The sequence below is a fragment of the Barbus barbus genome (assembly GCF_936440315.1).
Source record: "Barbus barbus genome assembly, chromosome: 41".
NCBI lineage: Eukaryota > Metazoa > Chordata > Actinopteri > Cypriniformes > Cyprinidae > Barbus > Barbus barbus.
Window position 1 is genome coordinate 11,360,855 of NC_136719.1, and position 14,073 is coordinate 11,374,927.

Here is a 14,073-nt window from a genome sequence, read left to right on the forward strand (position 1 = left end):
AAAGTAATCAGTGTGTCACTGACCTGTAGGTCCCAGCCGGCTGACTCGAGGAAGAAACGGGCCCTCTCTTCATCAACATCAGTTACAGCGACGAATCCCCTCACCGCTTCTTCCCGCTCCGCCATTTTAACGTGTCTCACTCAGGAAAGATCCGACAGGAAACGGGGAAACGAACGCTTGGTTCCGCTGTTTTGGAGCACAAACATCAGAGTGGATTATTTATTTATTTTTTGTCTTTTTTTATTGCGTCGATGTTTTTGCAAATGCAAATAGTTTTGTCTTAAATTTAAAGCATCATAATAATCCACAAAAGCGCAAAAATCATATATCGATTTGCATCGATTTATTTAGTAGGCTATAAATTGCATAATTATTATGTTATTATTATTATGTACTTAAAACATTAATAGTGCAGATATTACTACTTCAGCCTTTGCACATGTGGAGAATTGAGAATTCAAAGATCTTTAGGCCTATATTTATTTATATTAGCCAGCAGATGGCAACACAGAACCTTATGTTGCTCACTATATTGGTTACTCCTGCTATGCAGCATAATTTCAGGTCTACATCATATGTTTTGCTATATTTGATAAAATTGATATATTTATAGTTTATAAAGATGGACATTATATTAGTTAGTTTTCGTTAAACAACTGGCAGATGGTGCAATATTTGTCATATTCCATGGATGATATGTTTCTTCATTTGATCCCTTTCTCTTACTGAAATCTTTCAAACCAAAATAAAATATTGTATCATTTCATTTTTTTTCTTGTGTCCTCAAATTGTTCACCCTGTTGGTTAAGTATGCATTAGGTTTTCCTCACTTCAGAGAATTTCTTTTAGTTAGACAAGTTTATAGAAACCTTTTATGACATCAAAAAGTCAAACGATAGCTACAAAATATCAAAATGATCTTTAAGTTGACACTGCCATGCAAGCTAAATTTAATCCCATGCTTCTTATTCCTATACTTCATGATAATATAGCATAATAATATTTATAATAATAGCACAGTACTATTTTTACAATATAAGCATAAACTTTTTAGAGTTTCAAAGTTTCAGTTAAATCGGAAACAAAACAGTGTTTCTTTTGTCCATGTAGGCCTACAATAATTTAGAAATAATGTTTCAATAGTTTTTACAAAGTAACTGGGTTGTAAGATTGTTCTCACATGTGATTTCACACCGCAGAGCTTAATTGATGGCCAAAGTATGTCAAAATATTTGTCCAGTCTTCACTAATAAAATATTGTAAGCAACAGCTCTGTCTAAAACAGTTGTTGACAATGATAAATATGGCTGTGTTCAACCAGAGAGAAAGAGGAAGAACCAGCTTTATCATGGGGAAACTAACACCGTCAGCCTGGCTGTGGGCCTGCGGTCACTGGGAAGTAGTTCCCAACACACAATACAAAGAGTAGAGGCCTGCGACCCTCAGCTACTGTAGGAAGATCAGACAGACAGACAGTATCCCAGGGCCAAAACGAGGAAGGACGTATCAAAATAACAGATTTGAGATTTCCTCATTAGGTGTGATACTAGAAAATACAAGTGAGAATTAAAGCGGCAAGCAGCGATGAAAGGGCCCTCGCACCCGGGCTCACTGCCACCCAGTGGCTTCAGGAAGACAGGGAATGGTGAGCAATATATATTTAAAAAAGCAAATATAGAAAAAATATGTCAAAGTAATTTATATGTGCCAAACTTCCTGCTGCCAGCTGGTGGCACTATGTCTGTTACTGAACATTGGCATGTAGATGTCTTCAGACCAGTACTTTTATCAAACATACGAAGTTTGGTGCAGATGGAACATGGTATGTTTAAGTTAGTTTAAAGCATGGCCTGTTATCAACAGGTGGCGCTATGATTATATCTGAATATTGGCCTTTAGATGTCTTCAGGCCAGGACTCTTACCAAATATGTGAAGTTCGGTGCAGATTGGACATTGCATGTTTAAGTTAGTGTAAAACAAGTCATTTCCTGTTGCCAGCAGGTGGCGCTATGATTATTATGGATAATAGTGTTTGGATGTGTTCAGGCCTGGGGCCTGTACCATGATGGTAGATGAATAAATTCAGAGTTATAGGATAAGTTTTGAGTTGACAAAACCAAACCAGACCAATCTGGCTTTGTTGGTACCATGAAGCTGATCATCAACTTTCTCTGTCAACTCAGGCTTGATCCTGAGTTAATGGAGCACGTGCACATGAATGTGTGACATCAGCGGCCAATCACAACACAGAGCAAGTGTGATTCACTTCTAGCAAGAGAGCCAGCGAGATTCAAAACTCTTTTGTTTAAGGTTAAGAGATTAAAGAATATGAGGAATTTAAACGCATTTCCACTGAAGTACTTGTCCATGAAAGAAGACAAATAAAGTAAATTATCTTGCTCTATCAGTGCAGTCACAAGTGAAACTTCTGAAGTTACTTTATATAGTTTATCATATATAGTGATAGAGACTCTGTAAGGTCACATGTAGCCATTTTTAAAGGGTTATCTATTGATTCTACCACTTATTTATATTACATATGATCTGTATATATTAATATTCATTTAAAATAAATGCTTTATAATAATTGTTAAACTAAAAGTGCTTGTATTAGCAATGATAATATAAATCATAATATAATTATATAAATCATATGTAAATTGTAATATCATTAATGCCAGACAATTTTTTTTTTTTTTTTTTTTTAAGGTACTTCATAGTGACCTTTAATTTGTAGGGAGAGGTACTGGGGAAGTGACTTTTTTTGTGTCAGACATGTCACTTTGCTCACATCTGCCCCAGAGCAGGTTAGCTGTGCAGTGTAAGTTACTATGGCAATGAACGCAGCTAAAAGCCAAGCCACTTTCATGGTACCTAAAACCCAGGATTGGTGCAAACTAAACTGAAATTTACCTGGCTAGCCAGCTAATCCGGCTTCATGGTACAGGTCCCTGGTCTCTTATCAAACCTGTGAAGTTTGAGGTAGATCGGACATTGTGTGGCTGAGTTACAACAACTTCTATTCCCATGGCGAAACATCAAACTTTGCGAGGCTGCCACGGACACGCCCTTTAACGAAAACTCAAGATCTTCACAATTTAACATTGCAAAGGCCTTTAGACTAGATTTGCTAAATATAATGTTGATGTCATTAAATCTCTAGTTCGTTACAGAGTAAAACATGTCACTTCCTGTTGCCAGCAGGTGGCGCTATGACTATAACTGAATATGGTCACGTAGATCTCTTCAGGTCAGGAGTCTTATCAAACATGTGAAGTTTGGTGCAGATCGGACATTGCATTGAGTTATAACAACTTCCTGTTTCATGGCGAAACATCGAAATTTGTCAGGCCGCCACAGACACGCCCTTCAACAAAAACTCTAGATCACTCACGCACTCCTTTGAAAGTGAATAGGTGGCGCTATCGAGCCATTTTGCCACACCAACTTTTGAAACATATATCAGACGTAAATTTTCACCAGTTCTGATGTGTATGAAAAATGTAATGACTTTTCGAGCATGTTTAGGCCCTCAAAAATGCAATTCATTCCAGTATCAATGCCTTCTGCAAATGAGGGAATTTCATTAACTTCATTTGCATCACAAGTTTATATTTCCAATGTTGTTTTTATGCAAGTTGACCATTTAATTGCCATTTAAAAAAAAAAAAAAAAATTGTTCAGAAATGGCTCAGCTTGGAACCATTTCTGCCACATGAAAATTAAACTATGGTATTGTTATGACAAAAAGTATATAAAAAAAAAAAGATAAAATGAGATAAAAATGAAATACTATATAAGTCATAATTATGAGAATAAAACGTACACATTATACTAAGTAAAAATGACTTTTTAATGTTAATTCTATTAATCATCATTAATAATCTCTTACAATATCAAGGAGAGTAATTGACAGTTCTGATTTTATATCACAATCATGCAGCCCAGTTGACAAGTGAAATAATCTCTGCTTAAATACTCACAGTACACATTTCAAAGAAACATCTGTCTTTTAATCTTTACTCTGGTTTACCATTTTATAGTTTTCCCTGATGTCCAAACAGGAACGTGGATTTATTCAGTGAGAGGATATATATTGTATATAGCGGGATGGGGGGTGATTAAAATAATGAGAGAGTAAGGCTTACGTGCATCAGTTTCTGTGCTGATAAGACCACTTCAGGGTGGGGTCTTAATGGGCAACATCTTAATTAAGGCTCATTTACCACTTTCTAACCATCATTTGAGAAATAATTGCATCAGTGTTGTGCAGATAGCGTCTCTCGGTCCATCTCTCCTATTCATACCTCCACCCCTCCAGCTGAAACTGAATGCCTGACCTTTGACCCATGAGCCTATCAGAGCTTCCAAACAGAACTCACGGTTTACTTCCTCTCCAATGATGGTCACCATTACTAATTGATTCCCATGGGCACTACTGATGCATAGGCAAAATCATGAATGATATCCTATTCTATCCATGAATGATATTTGGGGGATAGTAAACTTAAAATTTGGACACCAAATACAAGGGAAATGGTTCCATAATTACAAAGATAACTAATTATACTGCTATCTTAATCTTAATTTACATCAATGGACAATTCTGTTTACTTAGCAAGGCCGCTTTCCCGCGGTATCTGTTCATCTCCCAGGATTAGCTCTGTTTGTATGGAGCTCTATAGCACTTCACAGGGTTAGATGTGGAGATAAAGTTTGGATCAACAGGAAGAGCTCTGCTCGTAGACCGGAGAGCCATGAGATTATATTCTCATCTCTTGCCTCTTTTCCATTACAGGCATCTTTTACAACACTTTTCCATATTTTCGCCATTGTAATTGACAATCACATACAGTATATCTCTTTTTATTCTTATCTCTTTACTATTAATTTATTTTTATTTTTTTGGCATTAATGGTTTCATGAAGAACCTTTAAACATCCATGTAACCTTTCCATCGCACAAAAGGTTCTTCACATTAGAAAAGGGTTCTTTAGATGTTAAAAATGTCCTGTTAAGAACTGACCTTTGAAAGTTTCTTTGAGAAACCAACCATGTTTTGGAACCTTTATTTTTAAGTGTGCTGTGAATAACATTTTAAACATAAGAAAAATATTTTTCCATTCTAAAGAGCATTTATGCATTTGAAAAGTTCCATGGATTTTAAGATTCTATCTTGGAACCCTGGATGTCAATAAAGAACCTGTTTTTTTTAAGAATGCTCTCTCTTTTTAGGACGCGTGTCCACCAAAGCGTTTTTTGCCAGCTGAAAATGCCAGACGCAGTCATAGAGAGGGGTTTTCCGCTAATGATGACTGCTTGGACGGCGCAAAGGATGTGCGGACCTCATCAAGTGCTCGAGCACCACCGACGGAAATGGTCGATCAGCTTCCATCTGTCTCTCTCTCTCTGCTTCGGCTGTCAATCCACCTGTATGTATGCACGGATGGACTCAAAGCGGCTTCACTCCACTATATGAACTGAATGTTGAATAAGCAGAGATCACAGGAGGAACATCAAACTCAAGAAACCTCCCAGAGTGAAATCATATCTTCACAGAAAATGAGAAGAAGATTTATGGTGTGTTTGACACACGCTGCAATTACAAGAGCCCACAGTGTTCAAAAGCAGCAGAGAACAGAAGCACACAGGTTATAAAGCAGAAAGGACAGATTGATCGCCCTCTTGACAGAGTGAGAGTAAATCTAGTGTTAGCACACCAGCAGTGTAACTCTATCTATCAACCTTTCCAAACCACTGTGTAAACTCTAATTAAAAACACTCAATGAGTTTGCTTTCATCTTTGAATTAAAATCTCTATGAATACTTATTAAACAACCTTTCTCATATGGTTCTTTTAATTTCACTTAAAATTGAAAAATAAATATCAGTTATGATTCTATCTATCTATCTATCTATCTATCTATCTAAAATTAATTATTTAAAAATTCCTAAGAAATTGAAATTCTTTTAATATAAAATTTTATAAAATAATTATCTTAAAATGATCTAATTTCTCTTAAAAGTTAAAAAAAATATATTTAAAAAAAATAAAATAACCTAAGATATTCCACCCATCATAAGAAAAATAAAAATGATCATAAATCATCATTAAATATGTTTAAAAAATAATAATTTAAAAGTTGAAAAAGACCAAAATTACACAACCGTTCACATACATTTAGAGTATTGTGTTATAAAATAAATCTTGATAATAGACGTTCTTCATACTGAAACTACTCATTTTTTATTGGTTATAATAAAGAAGTTGATACAATAATTTATTATGAAGAAATATATATAATTTATGTGTCTGTGTGTGTTATATCTATTACATTTTTGACAAATCTGAGCACAGTTTACATAATTTTTACATTTTTCATACAGCATTTTTCTCTCATTTAAAAATCAGCCAGGTGACTTATGCAAAAGTCTCCATTTGCTCGGACATTAAAGAAATTTAATTTGTGATTTTTCTATCATGTTGGTACAGACAGAAGGTGAAAGGGAAACAGACATCACATCCTGTTAGAATAGGTGTGACATTTCCACAATTCATCCTGTATTTATTTAAGCAATCAACAATTAGTCAGAGTCTGTGAATGTTTTTATGACACTATTAGCACAATTAACCTCTCAAGTCAGACAATGAAAGTGTGTATTCATCACACAAAATGACAGACATTGACAAACCCATACCAAAATGTTTGTGCAGGTCTAGTGGCCTTTACGCCTGTCTTTACAGCATCATCAGAGCCTCTCGCAGACACTAAGACTCCATACATCAGGGTCTTCTGCTCAGCATTCCTCCTCCAGACGCCCAGGCAATGGCCTCTACTCACTAATATAGTGAGAGGAGGGAAGTCGTCATGGCAACCAATGAGGACCTCATCTGGCTGGATAGACGTCTGGGTTGCACCAGTAACTAATATCAGTGAACATTTGGCTGCTCTGTGACCCATGTGTGAGCATGTGTGTGTATACGTAAGTTAAACAATGTGTGTTAGGGGGATTGTATTTAATAGCACTGATGGGATTAATCTGAAATGTGTTTCTGTTGCTAGATTCCAATTAAGCATTTATGAGACACGTGATATTTAATGTATTTTTACTGACAGTGCATTTGGACTGCAAGAGATGCTTTAACGTGAGAATAAAGACATTTTAAACTTTCTATTAATCATAGAAACCTGAAAAAATTTATCATGGTTTTCACCAAAATATATTGAACAGCACAACTCTTTTCAATAATAATAAATGTTACTTGAGCAGCAAATCAGTATGCTAGAATGATTTCTGAAGGATCATCTGATACTGAAGACTGGAGTAATGATGCTGAAAATGCATCACATGAATAAATTACATTTGAAAATATATTTAAATACAAAATAATTGTTTTAAATTGTAATTATATTTAACATGACTGTTTTTACTGTATTTTTTAATCAAATAAATGCAGCATAAGAGACGTCTTTCAAAGACATTTAAAAGAACTTTTGAACAGTATACGTATGCATGTGTTTAAGAAACATCATGTCTTCATGTAAGACACGAGGAGAGAACGGAGGGGAACACAGCTGCACTTAAACAGCTGTAATCAACACTCATACTATTACCGTGACTTGGGAACACTGCAGGAACAACAGGTGCACAGGATCTGGAAGAAATGTGAGAGCTACAATGCAAACTTGTGAATTTCTTAGAAAAGGAGAGAGATGGAAAAAAGGCAGTCCTGTACATTTTAAGACTAAATTAATCTCTGTAACAAGCATACATATGCAGCTGCTGTAATGGGAAACTCACACACAGTCCAAGTGACCGTTGGAAAAGCAGGCCTGCAGCGCACAATCAAATCAGCTTCATCTCATAAATCTGCGCTCGCTCATGTTGTTAAGGAAGCTGGCAGGACTGATGGTCAGGACGGCATACCACAGATCCACATGTAAATTGTCACAATACATCCAGGCTGGAGAGATAAACACCCTGAGAGAAACCACAGGTTATTTTTCTCAAATATGAAAGGGTTGCATGGGTAAAAACATATCTACTAAATTTGTTCTCATAAAATATAAAGCCATGGACCCTAACACACATTTTTTTAAGAAATGAAATTAATATTAAATTAATTTTATTCATCAATGATGCACTAAAACAGGGCTGTCCAAACTTGGTCCTGGAGGGCCGGTGTCCTGCATATACTTGCCTCAACACACCTGCATGGAAGTTTCTACTAAACCTAGTAAGAGCTTGATTAGCTGCTTCGTGTGTGTTTAATTAGGGTTGGAGCTGAACTCTGTAGGACACCGGCCCTCCAGGACCGAGTTTGGACAGCCCTGCACTAAAATAAGTAAAAGTAACAATACAGACATTTACAGTGTCACAGTAAAAAATTCAGCTTTGCCATTACAGAACTAAATTACATTTTAAAAGATATTAAAATAAAAAAACAATTGTTTTAAATTGTAATAATATTTCACAATTTCACTGTTCAACTTTTGATCAAATAAATAAAAGCCTTTGTGAGCAAGACTTTCAAAAACATTAAATTGTCCTATCGACTAACCTTTTGAACGGTAGTGTATAACAAGACATTTATACTGTATGAGAATTTTTTTTCCAAACAGAATTATAAACCAAACATTTTGTTTCCAAAATAAAATAAAAATAATATAATATTTAGAAAATATATAATTTGCATTATGTGTATCTTGATCAATTATCTATCTATTGTTTTTCTTAATTTCTCTAAAAAAAAACATTTCTAAGAAAATTAAACATTTAAAATAACATTTTTTAAAATGATCTTGTAATTATTTTAATAATCTTAAAATTAGTTATTTAAAAAATTAAGAAATTATTAAGAAACAAAAACTCAAAATAAAATTCATATTACTTTTCACAATAAACATTTAAGTATTTGAACTTGTTAAATTTGCCCACGATAAATTTGTCAATTTATTGTTTTTGTTTTTTTAGAATTACAATTAACCAGCAGGTCCTATACGGTTCTCATTGTATCTCATGTATTTAATCTTAATATGACTAGATCAAATGTTTTTGTGTTTAGTTTTTATGCTGTTTGAAGGGTTTTGTTTAATGATTCTTTATATTCACTGTTTACTGTCTTCCCTTTGTGTTCCAACAAAGAACATCACAGCTCAAAAGAACACAAAGGATTTTCTTTCGTGCCATTCAACATACTTTTAGTTACTAACGTTCAGTATTACATTCTAAAACTATTCAATGTCCTTATACAGATATCATTCTCTCCCCACATTTAAAATACAAAAATCGCCACAAAACAGCTCTCCTCTCTCTCTCTCTCCCCACCGGTCTTTGTTATCAGACAGGAAGTGGCAGTGAGTGGCATCCTGTCCCAGTTCCATGCCAAAGGATAATGACGTCGGGAGCAAGAAAGAGACAACTTTTAATGAAATATTCAAAAGACTCTAGCTCACCCGAATGCACCTTCAATTTTTCATGAGGTGTAATGTGCCTGTATACTTTGTCTGTGAGGTTATGTGTGCAGATAGTATTTCTTCTTTCAGTTTCAAACATATACACGCACATAGTCACGTTAAACGAGGCTGTATTATATACTGCAGCTTTTAAGCTCCACTACTTAATGTGAGGGAACTTGCAACATGTAATTTACATTCCCTGAACAGCCACAATCTCCCCTCCAAAACATGTCTGTCTGAATGGGACAGTAACCGGCATGACAGATATGCAGCTGTGACCGGCCGCAAACAACTGAACTGAAACCAGCAGAAGACAGAAACGATTCGCTATAGTCTGCTGCTAGTAGCTAATCCTTTATGTCTTAATACAAAATCAGTACATGAGGTAAACTTTGGTTTACGCTTGTACGTTTTCAGACACATGCACAAATTATAAACCATATACAAACCAATATAACATGGTTTTGTACTGAACCACAATGATTCAGAACAAAACAGGAGCTGACTAAACAATAACACAGTGGCATTACTACAGTTGCACTGTTATTGCATGTGCTGGGAGGCTCAGATAAACTCACAACATAAAAGGTGTGAGAGGAGAGGTGAGGAGTCGGAGGGGGAAGCTTCATTATCAGGGCCCCAGAAACGCAGCACTCTCAGTAGGGCAGATGTAGAATGCTGCTCCAAACAGAGTCAGGTCTGACGTAAGGTGATCAGGAGATTAGATCACCTTTACCGGAGCAATCTGCGTCATGGCTCTGAAGGGCTTCAGGTGAGTCAGAGAACAGGTCAGGTCATCTTGGACAAGACTAGGCAGAATGTGACAGGCTGGGCCGCAGGTGCCTGGGGCGAGTAATAAAAAATGACAGCGCATAAAATCAAGAGATGAAAAGAACCTGCGTGATATTATCCTGTGCAACACGCACGAGATGAGTAATGCGTCAAGCAAGGACGCATTAGACAGCAATAAGTGGTTCGCTCTGGTGAAATTCCACACCTCACCTCTTTTTCTGCCTCCGGTTACACAGCTCATATCTGCTCCTCTCTCTCTTGCTCTTTTTTTTCTGCATGTTCAACAGCTCTTACGAAAACACTTACACAAATTCTAACATGACTTCATTACTGAGAAAAACATGATACAGTCTATTTTGAATGATAACATTATATTTTAAATATCACAGTAGGTAGGACATTTTTTCTTTAATTGGGTGAGACATACTAAAGAAATTATAATTATATATATAATATATACACTCACTGGCCACTTTATTAGGTACACCTTGCTAGTACCGGGTTGGACCCCCTTTTGCCTTCAGAACTGCCTTAATTCTTCGTGGCATAGATTCAACAAGGTGTTGGAAACATTCCTCAGAGATTTTGGTCCATATTAACATGATAGCATCACGCAGTTGCTGCAGATTTGTCGGCTGCACATCCATGATGCGAATCTCCGTTCCACCACATCCCAAAGATGCTCTATTGGATTGAGATCTGGTGACTGTGGAGAAACCAGTCTGAGATGATTTGAGCTTTGTGACATGGTGCAGTATCCTGCTGGAAGTAGCCATCAGAAGATGGGTACACTGTAGTCATAAAGGGATGGACATGGTCAGCAACAATATTCAGGTAGGCTGTGATAGGCTGTGATTGCGTTTAAATGCTGCTCAATTGGTACTAAGGGGCCCAAAGTGTGCCAAGAAAATATCCCCCACACCATTACACCACCACCACCAGCCTGAACCGTTGAGACGAGGCAGGATGGATCCATGCTTTCATGTTCTTTATGCCAAATTCTGACCCTAACATCTGAATGTCGCAGCAGATATATATATTTTTATATATTACATATATTTATAATATTTAAGATTTCATAATATAAATGGGTATTTATATGTGAAAATATATAACTGCCTTTTATACTGTATGAAGGTAATCCATTACAAGGTCATCATTGTGGCATTAAATAGTTTGAACCCCCTTGCAAATTTAATGCCATTTTTGACAGATACGGTATCTACAAGACCTCAAAGATCGGACTGTACTCGAGAACTAAATTACAAAAACAAGGAACAACCCAAACAAAGGATCCTCTGAGTGCTGTGAGTCTCCTCCAATGAAACAGTCATGAAAACATCTCTGTGGAGCTACAGCTGACCTTAAGACACAAACTGCAGACTCAATATGCTGTGTGATTATACGGCAGTGGCCGAGGCGGTGGGAGTAAAGCTGATGACAGATAAATGAAGACCTTAAAGGTACTAGAACAACTGATAGACAGTGTCATCCGTCATGACGCACATTTAAAAAAAAAAACAAAAAAAAGGATGCTAACAAATATTATGGCTGGTCTAGTCTCACAATTCACCCATCATTGTCGTAGTAAAGAGATAAATTTGTATCCTGCATGGTAGTAAGTTTTCTGATGTTTTGCAAAACATCTTAAGAAGCCGTTCTCACAGAATGCATTGTTGCATTTAAAGGGATAGTTCACCCAAAAATGAAAAATTGGTCATTAATTACTCACCCTCATGTTGTTTCAAACCCATAAGACCTTTGATCATATCAAGATATTTTTGATGAAATCCGAGAGCTTTCTGACCCTGCATAGGCAGCAAAGCAACTACCACGTTCAAGGCCCAGAAAGGTAGTAAGGACATTGTTAAAATAGTCCATGTGAAATCAGTGGTTCGACTGTAATGTTATGAACCTATGAGAATACTTTTTGTGCACAAATAAAAACAAAAATAATTACTTTATTCAGCAATTTCTTCTCTTCTGTGTCAATCTACAACGTACCATGATGCATACGTGTGATGCTGATGATGCAGGAGCTGGAGTTTTGACGTAGAACCCAGATGCGCTGCGCCTTGTTTACAAGCAGAGGAAGATGTACGCATGCATCATGGTACTGTCGTGAATGCAAGTCAACGACTGACATGGAAGAAATTGTTGAATAAAGTCATTAATTTTGTTTTCTTTGCACACAAAAAGTATTCTCGCAACTTCATAAAATGAAGGTTGAACCACTGATATCACATGGACTATTTTAATGATGTCCTTACTACTTTGTATGCTAACAGATTCTTTCATTTTATCGTTTGGTTTCTATGTAGACCTGCATTTGCCGCTCTTGTCATTTACCTACTACGTGCACGAATCAGTGGGCGTGGCTAAACAGGCAGTGATGTAGAAGCAGGCGTTGATCTTCTTCTGCGGAGGTGATGTTTAGCCACACTATTACATCATCACTTTAGAAGGCAGTAAGATAACTCAGCTAGTATAAATTCTCTCTTAAAAAGCAGATGCTCTGTTAAATTAATTAATTCAAAAAGTATTTCTTGTTTAATTTCCAATCACGTCTGTTAGTGCTTTACCCTGTTTTTTCTTCTTTTTTTTTTACCTTAGCTTGCTCACATGTTTCCCTAAGGAAAAGTGTGTGTCAGTGTGCAACTCTATTTTTGTGTTCAGTACTTTACTTCACATTTGCTGTATGCACAAACTCACTTCATAGCATGAAATCTTGCCCATGTTATGGACTAGTACATTTTTCATGAGTACTGCATGTGAAGGACTCTAAACAGAGAGACGGGAGAATTATCAGGGGAACTGCAGTGAGGTTAAACCCTTTCAAGCAGTAGGTTATATTAAAGACCCCTGTGCTAGACTTTTCTGAACTTAGCCAAATCCTATATTTACACTTATTACATATCACATAGATACACTCACACACGTTAAAAGTATGTCAAGACAGAAATAGATCATTTCCATTCTGCCAAAAGACAAATACTCATGCAGCACATCCTTATATGACAAACTAGCGAATATTCCTTCTATTATTCTTCCTGGCTGCCTATGACACCTTTAAATTAAAACAATGTTCAGTAGAAAATTATATACAATTCACTCTGAACTGAAATAGAGTCTCTTCTTAGACTGCATTGTAAGGACAATGAGTAATAAGGACATTGTAAAGACAAATGAAATCTGTAAGAACACGAAACAGTCTTCTCTGTGCACATTGTTCTCAACCTCGACCACAGATTTCCTCCGAATGCAAGATCTCATGTCTACACAAACGACCCAGTTTGGAGACATTGCCTTTGAGACATTACTGTTTCTTTTTGAAGACAGCTTGGGCTGCACAGCATGACATCCCCATTAGAGAGAGAGAGCGTAGCAGATAAATAAAAAGAAAATAAAACCATTTCCAAAATAATAATTGTTACTATTATTGTTATTATAATTAATTGTAAATTAATCAATCAAATAAATAGCAGAAAGGCTCCAGCCCTTCTGCAACCCTACAAAATAGAAGTGGAAGATGAAATAAAAAAAGTTTAATTGGTTGAATGCTTATGTCAGTGTGATTTTGCTTAAAATGTGCATAATCCACAAAATAGCATCAGTTTGCTCAGAAAGAACAATAAGATCTGTGGAAGTCTTTTCTTCACTTGTCTCTTCTGGTTTTAGGAACCAAGCCATCTTGTGCACATGAAAACTATGTAACAGTAAGATCAAAGAGAGACTGAAATGTTTAGACATAGCAAAAGGATATGATATGTAGGTTAAATAAGGTTTAATGAAATGCCAAGCTACAAGATTGCAACAGAG

General features: G+C 36.1%; 1 protein-coding gene across 2 annotated transcripts in view; it reads right to left on the bottom strand.

Moving 5' to 3' along the window:
• Nucleotides 1-14,073, bottom strand: part of LOC306860754 (NSFL1 cofactor p47-like) — a 43,217-nt gene that overhangs the window by 8,455 nt on the left and 20,689 nt on the right. Inside the window, exon 2 of one of the 2 annotated variants that reach the window (XM_079402634.1) lies at nt 24-186. In XM_079402634.1, coding sequence (XP_079258760.1) covers nt 24-125 — 102 coding nt within the window. In that variant the 5' untranslated portion in view covers nt 126-186. Of the gene's footprint in view, nt 1-23; nt 187-14,073 lie in introns of those variants that run through there. The other variant, XM_079402633.1, reaches the window with a different exon arrangement.